The 12347-nt window shown below is 30.5% G+C and overlaps 1 protein-coding gene across 1 annotated transcript; it reads left to right on the top strand.

Annotated features, from left to right (window-relative positions):
* The first annotated feature begins 3627 nt into the window (after nucleotides 1-3627).
* On the top strand, nucleotides 3628-9226 carry LOC107482972 (AP-2 complex subunit mu). The gene is made up of 13 exons (XM_016103572.3): nucleotides 3628-3929; nucleotides 4201-4378; nucleotides 4909-4999; nucleotides 5348-5442; nucleotides 6325-6414; nucleotides 6489-6537; nucleotides 6610-6736; nucleotides 6934-7050; nucleotides 7256-7346; nucleotides 7442-7584; nucleotides 7899-8013; nucleotides 8685-8729; nucleotides 8817-9226. The coding sequence occupies exons 1-13, from the start codon at nucleotides 3847-3849 to the stop codon at nucleotides 8895-8897; spliced, it is 1305 nt and encodes a 434-aa protein (XP_015959058.1). The 5' UTR covers nucleotides 3628-3846; the 3' UTR covers nucleotides 8898-9226.
* The last annotated feature ends 3121 nt before the right edge of the window (nucleotides 9227-12347 follow it).

Genomic DNA, 12347 nt, shown 5'->3' with positions numbered 1-12347 from the left:
AAATTTGAGGAAAAAATTAATTTAAATCTGTTGTATATTGATTATTTTTGTTTATTCGTTTTATTTGTTTAGATATATCTTTTAGATTTAAAAACTCATCAAATTCAAGAAATTTAAATCATTAAGTTTTTTTTTTCATAATGCTGTTTGTGTTGTCTCGACTACTATAAGTCATATTATAGATACTCCAGACTGATGGTACGACCAATGTGAATGCAACAGGTCCACATATGCTTTTACAAAAACTTTCAAATGTTCAAGTTGTGGCTGTCTCCTTTTTATCCATAACTCCAAGGTTATTTATTTATTTTTTTAATTTAAAGTTTAATCATAATGGATTAGATAATAAATAAGTCTATGTTTAACCTTTTTTTATACTATTTTTTATTAAGCAAGTACCGAATAAAGCTTGGTGCCATTGTGACTCTGATGGTGCATGTTTCGTAGTCTTTGATAAGGAGACAAAACAAGTTTTGGAAAAGAATTGTGTAGAGATACTTGATTCACTTCTATTGGTAATTTCTAACCAATATTTATTTCTAAAAACATTAGTGAAGATATTTTTTATTGTAATTTTTATATTATTTATTATTAATATATTATGTAATACCCTACAGAAAGGAGATCTATCAGATACACCTACACTTTTACTCAACCTAATTGATAAGGCCTTTCTCTTTATCGTTGAAGTTCAAATATATGATAATCTACATTTTTCACCTTCTTATAAAGTTAAGAAGATGACTGATAATGTGGACCTCATAAATAAATTCAAAAAGGTTCATCTATTCAAATTATGAGTACAGTTATAAGTGTATTTTCTATTAAAAATCAGTTTATTTTTCTCTTCCTTGGTCATTAGTAGTATCTAATTTATAAATAATAATTAATAACTAATTATAATTTTAGGATGTTGACTATACCAGTGGCTTGCTTCCAACTTTAAAGGCATCCTCAATCATTGAAGGGGAGAAAGTAGAAGGTGCTAAGGTATTTGTTAAAAAAAATGAATTTTTTGTTTGTTTGTTTTCTCAAAGTTAGATCTTTATTTTATTCAAAAAATATTATTGAGATAAAATCAAAGGTGAGAAGGAAGTCTTTAATTTAACGCAGTATTTTGTACTGAATTTGTTACTTGAATTCTCCAATGAAGTTGCGGACAATGATGAATTCAAAGTGTTGAAAAACGCTATTACACCAACCAAGCGACTATTCTCAGAGTCGGAAGATTCGAAGGTGCAAGGAGATACCTCAACTTGCAAGAAGATCAAGATTGAGAATGAAACTTGAGAATTTTGATGCAAATATTTTGGAATCCCTTTTAGAGTCTATTTAATGGAATAATGCCAAGCATATATTGTTTTGGTGGAAATATTGTCTTTTCTTGAGTTATTATTTTTCTTTTAGTTCTTTTCGATTTTTATGTTTGGAATTTAAAATTTTTTTAAATATAAATTGAAGTTATTCGGTTATTACTTGTGGTTTTATTTTTAATTCGATTTACACCATTGATATTCTGTTAATTTCTAATTTAATATTTAATGTATAATTTTTTCATATGAATGATTGTTGTTACAATTAAGTTAGTTATTAATTTTTAATGTGTACTTATTTTTTAAAAAAATATAATTATAATTTGTAATTAAAGTATTATGTTTAAAATTTTAAATTTAAATTCAAATATTTTTTTTGAATTTTTAAGTAAGCAATTGGATTTGAGAATATTTTTTAAAACTTTATATAATTTATAAGTTACTATGCTAATTAAAAAAGAAAGAAGTTATTTATACTATTTAAAAGAAAATTTTAATTTGACATTTTTCTATATTGAATTCTATTTCTAAAGTTGTTTCAACAAAATTGAATTAATTTAGGAAATTCTATTTAAAAATTTAAAATTTGTACTAGCTAATTAGGAAATTCTATTTAAAATTTTGAAATTTAAAATTCTAATACTAATTCATAATTAAGTGACTTCTTAACAGTTTCGATTTTTAAATTTAAATTTTTTTTACTTGCCACATTTATAAATTTTCTCTTTACTCAATTTACATTGTTATCTTTTAGATTGTTTCTCCACAATAAAAGCACTTTCATTTTTTCTCTCTTTTTAAATACTTTTTAAATACTTTTTCTAAATTTACGTAATTTATAAGGTTATTGATTTTTAGATTGTATTTAATCTTATTTATTTTTATCGACAAATAATAGGATTGATACTATTTATGACGAAACTAATAAAAATTATTTTTAAATTAACAAATTCCTATATTCCTAAAGAACAACAAATATTTAATTAGAAAATTTTATTTAAAAATTTAAAATTTGCACCAGCTAATTAGAAAACTCTATTTAAAAATTTGAAATTTGAAATTCTAATACTAATTCCTATATTCTTAATCATGAAACTTCTAATATCTTCTTTAGCTCAAGATGAAGGTGAATGAAGAGACTTGTTAATTGGATACTTGATGTTGGAAATGGAAATATTGGTTCTCTTGTTGGTGATGAATTAGAAATTGAAATTTCAGATGATCTATTGATTACAACTACTAATGACCCTCTTTCTCATTTTGGTACTCTTTGCAGATCCAAATTTGTTGCAAAACATGTCAGATTATAGGTATTTTTAGAGTAGGGCAATTCTTGTACCCACGCTTGAGAGGGTCGAGAAGGTAAATGATTTTGTCTTGACAATCTTTTCAGAGAAGAAAAATGAGTATTTGAGTTCTGACACAACATGTTAAACTGATGAGAATGAAGATGTACAACAAGAGTGATTCACACCAGAATTCCTAAATGACATTGGGACTATCCAATCACAAGTTGACTTTGAAGGCAGGAGTCGTTGTAATCCTACTGCGAATACATAATGAGATTATTTTTATTACTATTCTTATGACAAAATGTCTGTGATGAGAGGTTAAACTCTTTTTTTAGAGAAGAGATTCCATCTTGAAGAAAGAGTGGGAGTATAATTACTTTTGTTAGAATTGTATACCATTCAATAGAGAATATACTTTCTCCTGAAAGTATAAAAAGTTTGATCCTCAGACTAACTTTTCGAAAAAGTAGCCTATTTGTATAATGATACAATTCTATAAAGATAGATCTAATGGTTACTTAGATTTTTTTTATAATCATGTTCAATAAGAATTGTCCTTAAAATAAAATTATACACTATTGTAGTGAGAGATTTCATATTTTGAGAAAATGTGATATTTATTGTACACTGGACGTATTTTGCAAAAGGTCAAAAACGTGTGTTCGAAAATTAAGGTATTTAAAGTTAACAGAATTTTGATAAACACAAATATTCATTGAAAAATTATACACATAATTGTTTGGTTCTAGTGCAAATAGAAAATTATTGAGATAATAATATGATCAAAATTCAATCTATTATAATTAGTTTTTGTGCAAGTGAAAAATTATTAAAAATAAAAACGATGATCGTGTTATATTAAACTCAAAAATTTATAATTATAAAATATTATTTTTAACTTAATATGCGAAATTTAAATATAAGTACGTGCATTGTGCACTTTAACACTAGCACATATAATAGAAATTCTGACGAAATTTTTTCAGAAAAATTATATAATTAAAAATTCAAAACGCATTCATTTCCGCATTCTTTTCTACTCAAATCCTGTATTGTCAATTCTCTCATGCCCTCCCCCCTTCTTTTCTTCTTTCTTCTTCTTCTTCTACTACTACTGTCTCCCTCGGAACCCAACCCAAATTTAATCAGTAACGAGCATTCAGGTGGTTGCTGCTCCTTCTAGTAACCGCAGATCTGCGGCGGAATCACCCGTTTCCAATTGAGATCTCCGTCGATCCCAGATGCCGGTGGCTGCTTCCGCCGTCTACTTTCTCAACCTCCGTGGTGACGTTCTCATTAATCGCCTCTACCGCGACGATGTCGGGTAACGCACTCTCTCTCTCTCTCTCTCTCGTGCTTCACTGGTCTTAGATGGTGTATATAGGTCTTCAACAGGATAACAAATAAACGTGTTTTACGATTCAAACTCAGTGATTCGGTTAGGGTTAGTAATTGTGAGGATTTTCTCTTTAACCTCTTAGAAATACTCGTATTTTCATGGTCAATTGGTAGATCGTTGTTCTGTGTTTTTAGGAGTTCAGTTTCTTTGTAAATAGGACTACTTTGTGTGCTGATTCTTGATTATTTTCTTGCAGGGGAAACATGGTGGATGCCTTCCGGACCCATATTATGCAAACGAAGGAGCTTGGTACTTGTCCTGTGAGGCAGATTGGTGGTTGCTCCTTCTTTTACATGAGGATCAGCAATGTCTATATTGTCATTGTAGTCAGCACCAATGCTAATGTTGCTTGCGCTTTCAAGTTCGTTGTTGAGGTTGCCAAACTCTTCATGAGCCTTTGTCTTTCCCCATTAAATTGTGATATTTATGTGGGGGCTTTGTTACTTGCTGTGGAGACTTTCCTGATACTGTTGTTCAATAATGATGACTTTCTAGCTTGTAATATAGTGTTGTAGAAATTAGGTGTCGGTAGTTAAAACCGAAAATGATTGTTTGCTGTTAAATTATAAAGTTTACTAGAGAGGGGTACCATCTGAGTTATCAAAGCTGTGTCTCAGACCGTTGTGTAGCAAGAATTAAGAGTTGGAGCTGTATCAACTCTGAAGCATACTAAATTTCCCCCCTTTCATTTAATTCTAATTTAGAGTTTAGTTTAATATTTAATCAAATCAACTGAAAAATTTGAGGATTTCATATTCCTCCTGATTAAAAATGTTATTTAAATTTAGCTAAAAATTTCATCAATTCCATTAAGAGCTAGGTCTTGTTTACTGTTGCCTGTCTGTTCTGATAAAAAAAGTTTAGTTGCTATGATGGTTGAGACGTGTACTTCTTTTCCTTGCAGGCTGTTGCACTGTTCAAATCATACTTTGGTGGTGCTTTTGATGAGGATGCTATTCGCAATAATTTTGTACTCATTTATGAGCTTCTAGATGGTATGCAACTTACATAGAAATGAACCTAATTTCATCTCTTCATACTTTAATGCTATCTACTCTGTTTTATTATCGAAAGTAAATGAAAGGGTTTCAGTTTACAGTAAGTTTAAAAGCTATAGGAATTTAGAAGATTATGTTGTAGCTATATTCATAGTTCTTTATGATTTGAATTCAAGTAAAGGGAGGGATCCAATCTGTTCCTTGATGTTTAGATGTCTCACTGGTTGTGAAGTAAAAGCATTATTTAAAGTTTAAAGAAATATGTTTTGCCAAATCAAATTTTGTGATAGAGAAATTTCTTTCATTTGAATCGGTGAATGATTACCATGTACTTCTTTTGAGCAGAAATTATGGACTTCGGTTACCCACAAAATCTTTCAGCAGAGATCTTAAAACTTTATATCACTCAGGAAGGAGTGCGATCCCCGTTTTTGTCCAAGGTTAGTCTAGAAATGTTATTATAGCTACTGTGAATCATGGAGACGATTGGGGACATGATGGGAAACAATGTGGGCGTATTGGAAGGAAAATTAAGAAGTATTAAGGAACAACATACAGTTTGCATGAATATATGTAGTAGTAAATATCAAATCAAATAATATGCCAGCTATTTACTCAATATGCCCATATTCTTAAATTCTGTTGTGTGCAATTTACAAAATGAAGGCTGACATCAGTAAAACTTCAAACTTATATCCTAAGCCTTGTAAAGAATTCCATTCCAGAAACATATGCTTCCCGCCTTCCCCCTTTTCTTTTATTTGGCATTCTCTATTGGTTTATCTAGTTCATTCCAGAGTTGCTTTGCTACTCTCTATCTCTGGATGTTAAAACTATAAATTCCCCATTGAGATTGCTCTATCATGCCTTTACCATTGCTACACTGAACTAATCAATCTATGATTGGTGGTCTGCTAGTTTAATAATTGCAAGAAACATCATGTCACCATATTGTCTCTGATATGTGTTGTGTCACCATAAGAGAAACATTTCAGTCAGCTGTATTGTACACCTTTGTGGAATGCATGTTGCCTGCTGACATGATTGTCATTGTCATGTAACTGCTTGGTTTTGGGTAAATAAATACAGCTTTGATAATAAGGAAAACATCTCGAGTAAAGTCGTCTTTTGACTTCTTGAATTGCTATTATGCGAATGTTATTACCTCTGTTTTTGTGCATGAATTTTACATCAGTGAACTTGAATTGCTATGTTTAAATTCATCTTTTACAGTTTTACATGCCTTTATATGTTTACGCTGTGGAATATTTCACTAAATCCTCTACCTTATTCTGTGCTGTTTGTGCATTGGGACAAAAAAGCCCGCAGATAAACCTGTTCCAAATGCTACTTTACAAGTTACTGGGGCTGTTGGTTGGCGGAGAGAAGGTCTTGTCTACAAAAAGAATGAGGTAAGTTTTATACTATTCTTCATCCATGCTTGTAGAATTATTGCTACACTATTATTAACATTGGCTCATTGCAGGTCTTTCTAGATATTGTGGAAAGTGTAAATCTTCTTATGTCTTCAAAAGGTGGCTTATAAATGTAGCTTGTCTTCATGTAGACATTTGGTGGACAGTCTGCTAACTAGTTTGTGAATTTAGGTAGTGTTCTGCGTTGTGATGTCACGGGGAAGATTCTCATGAAATGCTTTCTTTCTGGAATGCCTGATTTAAAGTTGGGTTTGAATGATAAGCTCTTCAATTTTTTTTTAAATATATTTTTTAACTAGTTGATTTTTTTTTTCTAAAAAATAGATGTCTGTATTTCTCCTATTTTACATTGGAATTGATAATATAAATATATTACAGATTTTCATGTTTTCTTGTTTTTCCATGTTTAGCACTCTTTTCATATGCTCTAATATGTTACAATGCATTGGCTAATTATCCTTTTGTTTTATTATTTTTCTTTTGTAATATTTGCAGTGGTAAAACTATTGAGCTTGATGATGTCACCTTCCACCAGTGTGTAAATTTGACAAGGTTCAACTCGGAGAAGACTGTTAGTTTTGTGCCACCTGATGGTGAATTTGAACTAATGAAGTAAGCTCTTGTCTTATCCTATCTCTTGCCATCTAGTTTCATAAATAAACAGCAAACAAGCCACTTCATGTTATATTCAGTGGGTGCGGTGGGGGTTTGAAGGTTCCGTTGAATCCATGTTTATCTCATCTTTTATGTGAATTCATGTGGTCATGTGGCAGAAGATTCACCCTTTGTTATGTCTAATACAATTTTATCGGGGTAGGTATCGTATCACTGAGGGAGTCAATCTTCCCTTTAAAGTACTGCCAACCATCAAGGAACTTGGTCGAACAAGGATGGAAGTGAATGTTAAGGTTTGAAAATATACATTTGAATACCTTATCTTTTGAAGATCAGCCATCCAGCATTTTTTTTTTGTGAAATTTCTTTCTTGGGTTCATATTTTCAGGTAAAGAGTACTTTTATTGAAAAGTTGTTTGCACTTGGGGTTGTAGTAAAAATTCCCGTGCCAAAACAAACTGCAAAGACAAGTTTCACAGTAACATCTGGCCGTGCCAAATACAATGCATCTATTGATTCTTTGGTTTGGAAGTAAGTGTCTCACTTTATTCCAATTGTTATTGATACATGACAGAGCTCAATGGCGTTGTTTGATTCATGTAGCCGACCCCACCTAGTGGGACAAGGTTTTGTTGTTGTTGTTGTTGTATTGCATATGCAAAAGTATTGTTGTTGGGGGTATCATTGAGTATGTTGTTTTGTTTCAAGATCGAGAGCCATTGTGGATTTTGCTTAGTGATGCCACACCCAGCGTTTTCTGCATCCAACTTCTCCATCAGTGATATAGCATTTTTCCTTATATTATACTTGCTGTTCTAATATCCATTGCTGCTCTTGTTGCACAGGATTAGGAAGTTTCCAGGGCAAACTGAGGCAACCTTGAGTGCCGAAGTTGAACTTATTTCCACAATGACAGAAAAGAAATCTTGGACTAGGCCACCAATTCAGATGGAGTTTCAGGTGTGTTGTTGGTTACTTTTACTAATTTCATGAATGGGTTCGCTGTTCCTGATTGCCTGAACATTCTTACTGGGATCTTACAACTCACTCCCAATGTGCTATGAGCTTACTATCCTTGCTAAAGTCATACATTGTTGATGTTGAAAGCTTCAACGTTGCAATAAATGCTTACTATACTTTAGATTGTTACTTGGAATAATAAGTAGTTGATTGTAGGAATTGGTACTAAAATTACTTTGGTCTGAAGCCCATTCAACCTAAGGTCAATCATCAATGGTTGTTTTACTATTATTTGGTTTTATCTTTTGCTTTTTGGCACTTTGACACCTCCTGTGATTTTGATCCACCCTAACCCTTTATGTTGAAGCTGATACGTGTAAGTCGCCTATTCTGAGTTGAGGGAATGCATTTTTTAACCTTTTATCTTGTAAGAGACACTGCGCTATTAGACATTTGATAAAAGATTTCCCCTCCTTCCACTGCTTGTCCAACTATGCTGCTGATTTAAAAGCAGATGATCAAGTGGTGATTTATTGTCTGTCCTTTCTTTTTGGTAAAGCATATTCGGATAGGCCTCAATATGTTTTTGATCCTGACAATTGACAAAATGTTGATCTCAATGTGCCCCTTCAAGTTTTCGGGTGACACTTATTCTATATATTTTGGTGCAGGTTCCAATGTTCACAGCATCTGGTTTACGAGTTCGTTTTCTGAAGGTATCAGAAACCTAACTTCCTAACCATTTTTTTGCATGCAAATGCTGATAACTAGGTCTGGTATCTAATTTTATATACTCACTGTAGGTGTGGGAGAAGAGTGGTTACAATACTGTTGAGTGGGTTCGTTATATTACAAAAGCAGGATCATACGAGATTAGGTGCTAGATGATACACTGGGATTGCTAGATGGAGAATAATGCAATCCCATCAAGCTTGTTATCCAATTGTTATTGCATAGGGAGTTCTTTATGAAAAAGATTGAAGGTTCACGCCGTTCTCATCGTATAGTGTGCTCTCCCCTGTCAATATGAATCTTGGCGTGTTAAGTATGAGTTTCAACAATTTAGTTGCAAAGACCAGCTTGTTATTGGGACCTTAAATTGATTCGTTCTCGCATGTATACACTGTATTTTGCCCTGGGTTCTGATCCGTTATAGACTTGAATTGTTGTAGTGATAATGTATTTTAATGTTATTGAGTGCCGATTCTTTGAATTACCTCTTGCCCTGATGGAAGGCCCGAAGGTGACGGATTCTCTTAAAGATAATTGCAATTATGACTTGAGTTTTACACAAGATAGAATCACAATCTACCCAAATTCGTTTGATATTGTTGACAGCAGCAATGCTCGAGACTTGTTAAACTTTTAAATTATAGCAATTTATTGTACGAGTTAATAGTCAAATTTGTTTCTGAAATATCACTCATTTTTTAAAGCAGTTCTTAAATATTTTTTTTAGTCATATTAATCCTCAAAAGATAAAAAGTAAGTCGAATTCGTCTTTCTGTTAGATGATGACGTGGTAGGTTGATGCCACATGTCATAAGATGATTGGTTAACGTGTCAAATCCGTTAACACCTAGCATGCCAGGTGTTATTTAACATATAAAAAAGTTATTTATAATAAAAATAGTCTTTTAAAGTCCAGATAAGTCATTTTCATCTCTAAATTTTAAAATTAATCAAATTAGTCCTTATATAAATTTTTTTATTTTTCTTTCATAATTGAAATATTTTTTGATAGTATTAATTTTAATATTATTTTTTAAATCTTAATAAAAATCTTTTTTACATAAAATGATAAAAATAACTAAATTATTATAAAATTATTTTTTGTATTTTAAAATTTTATATTTTGAAATTATAATTTTTATAGTAATTTTTTTTATTTAAATGAGTAAAACTCAATAATTAAAAATTGATTTGTGAAATTACTTGTTGAATCTTAATATTTTAATATAGTTTTTTTTCAAAATAACTAATATATTTGAGATCTAAAAGATTAAAGTATTTAAAATAACTAGTTTTAATATTTTGGATTTCACTAAATAAAGATAGTAGTTATTTTAAATGCTTTAATCTTTTATATCTTACTAAATAAATATAGTAGTTATTTTAGAAAAATTATATTAAAATATTAAGATTCAACAAGTGATCTCACAAATCGGTTTTTCAATTATTAAGTTCTACCATATAAATTAAATAATAATAAATATTATAATTTTAAAAAATTTTAAAAGATATAAATTTTAAAATAACTACTATATTATTTATTGAAACTTAAAATATTAAATTTTTAAATATATAATCAACAATAATTTGATAAACTCGTTTAAATAAAAAAGTTTTACTATAAAAAATTAAAATTAAATTTTAAAATACAAATGACAAAATAATTTTATAATAATTTAAGTATTTTTATTATTTTATGTAAAGAGAATTTTGTTTATTAAGGTCTAAAAAATAATATTAAAATTAGTACTATTAAAAAATATTTCAAATATAAGGACTAATTTGATTCATTTTTAAAATTTTAGAGATGAAAATAACTTACATTTGGATTTTCAGGGACTATTCTGATTATAAATAACTTTTTTATATGTCAAGTGATACGTGTCGTGCTAAGAGTCACGGATCTGACACGTCAACTAATCATTTTGTGACATGTGTATTAATTTACAACTTCATCATGTCACGTGGCATTTAATGTGACACGTTCTCATCTAACTAATAGAAAGACCAATTTAATTTACATTTTATCTTTTAAAAATTAATATGACTAAAAAATTATTTGAGAACTAATTTAAAAAATAAATAATATTAAAGAACGAATGTAATTATTAACACTACAATTGAAAATTGCGACAGTGGGTGGAAATACTTGGAAAGTTCAACACAGATACTAACGGAATTTGTTATTAGTGAAAAAGTATAAAGAATTGATTTTTAAGTAGTTAATAATATTAATTTTTTATTATAAAAGTATTTCTTTAATCTTTATTTTTTAAGAATTTAAAATTTAAAATTAAAATTTAGAATAAAAAATTTAAAATTTAAAAAAATTGTTAATATTTGGTTCAAAAAATAAATTGGCTCCGGAGCCCATTTATGAATTAACATATTTATTTGATGTCTTCTATTTCTCATTGATAAGTTGGTAATTTCTTGAAGTATTAATAAAATGTTGTATAATACTAAAACGCTAGATGCCTAGATTTTACTTTAACGTTGTCACTGTTATTTGACATTTGTTTTGGGGTCTTGGGCTAATCCCGAAAACCCTACCCTAAGACAATATTAAAGTCAGATTCATGCAAGAGAAATACATCACCAACACACTAATGATGGCCGAGCTTGTGTTGTACTATATACTATTTAGAAAAAGGGTAAATCACGAAAAATGCATCTGAATAAATTTGTCATTGAGAATTATACATTTAAATTTTATTATCGATAACAATGCCTTCAAATAATTTAAAAATGCGATAAAAATGTCTAACATTAAATATGTGTTATCAATATTAGGAAATAAATTAGAATCAATTTAGATCAATTAATGTTATTTATATTTATATAGCATATTTATATATTAATTATAGAATTATATATTTTTATTATTCTAATTCTTTTAGCACCTATATATATCTCTTGTACATTGTACTTTTTCACAATCCGAATAATACACAAAATATTTTCTTCAGATTTCTTTCTTGTTTCTAACATAGTATCAAGAGCTTAGGTCCACTTTTTCATAAAAATTCGTTTATATTCCCCTTATTCTTCTCTTCCAACAGAACTTCTTTGCTCTCGTTTTTCGATTTTTTTCCAACGCTTTGGTTCGTCACCGGATGCGCCCTCACACGCCGCCGCAACCTCGCTGTCTGCCTCCGTTGTTTCATCTCCAAACGCTTCAGGATCCGTTGGATTTTGGTGTCGATCGAACAGTCTAGAAGCCTCCATGTGTCGCGACGCTAAGCTTAGCAGCAACCCGTGCGTGACCCGGCCCGATCCGCTGGTTGACCTACGCTCAGGCTGATGTGGCTTCTCACTCCACTCAGACGATGCCACGTGTCATCTATTTGCTGACGTGACAGACAAGTAGGACACTCCTTAAAGTTTTTTGGTGAGCTCTTTCCGATTCTGCACTCCGATTTTTCATTTTCTGCTTCGAAATTGCACTTTTCTCTCCTCTCTTTGATCTCTGTGACTACTATCATGGAAAAGTCAGATGTTTTTGCTGCCATAGACAGAAAGGTTAAATTTTGTCGAAACTGTAACCGTTCCAGGCACCTCTTCTTTGACTGTCCTTCTATTGAATGTCGCACATGCCACTA

Source organism: Arachis duranensis, chromosome 1, assembly GCF_000817695.3.
Source record: "Arachis duranensis cultivar V14167 chromosome 1, aradu.V14167.gnm2.J7QH, whole genome shotgun sequence".
Classification (NCBI taxonomy): Eukaryota; Viridiplantae; Streptophyta; class Magnoliopsida; order Fabales; family Fabaceae; genus Arachis; species Arachis duranensis.
Note: the sequence above shows the minus strand (reverse complement) of the source record. Positions and strands in the feature narration are given on the sequence as shown.

Bases quoted from the DNA above. Each gene is read 5' to 3' on its own strand.
- LOC107482972 (XM_016103572.3), top strand. From the start codon at position 3,847: ATGCCGGTGGCTGCTTCCGCCGTCTACTTTCTCAACCTCCGTGGTGAC. The intron at 5,443-6,324 runs GTTAGTCTAGAA...GGGACAAAAAAG, and splicing joins GATCCCCGTTTTTGTCCAAG to CCCGCAGATAAACCTGTTCC. The intron at 7,347-7,441 runs GTTTGAAAATAT...TCATATTTTCAG, and splicing joins GGATGGAAGTGAATGTTAAG to GTAAAGAGTACTTTTATTGA.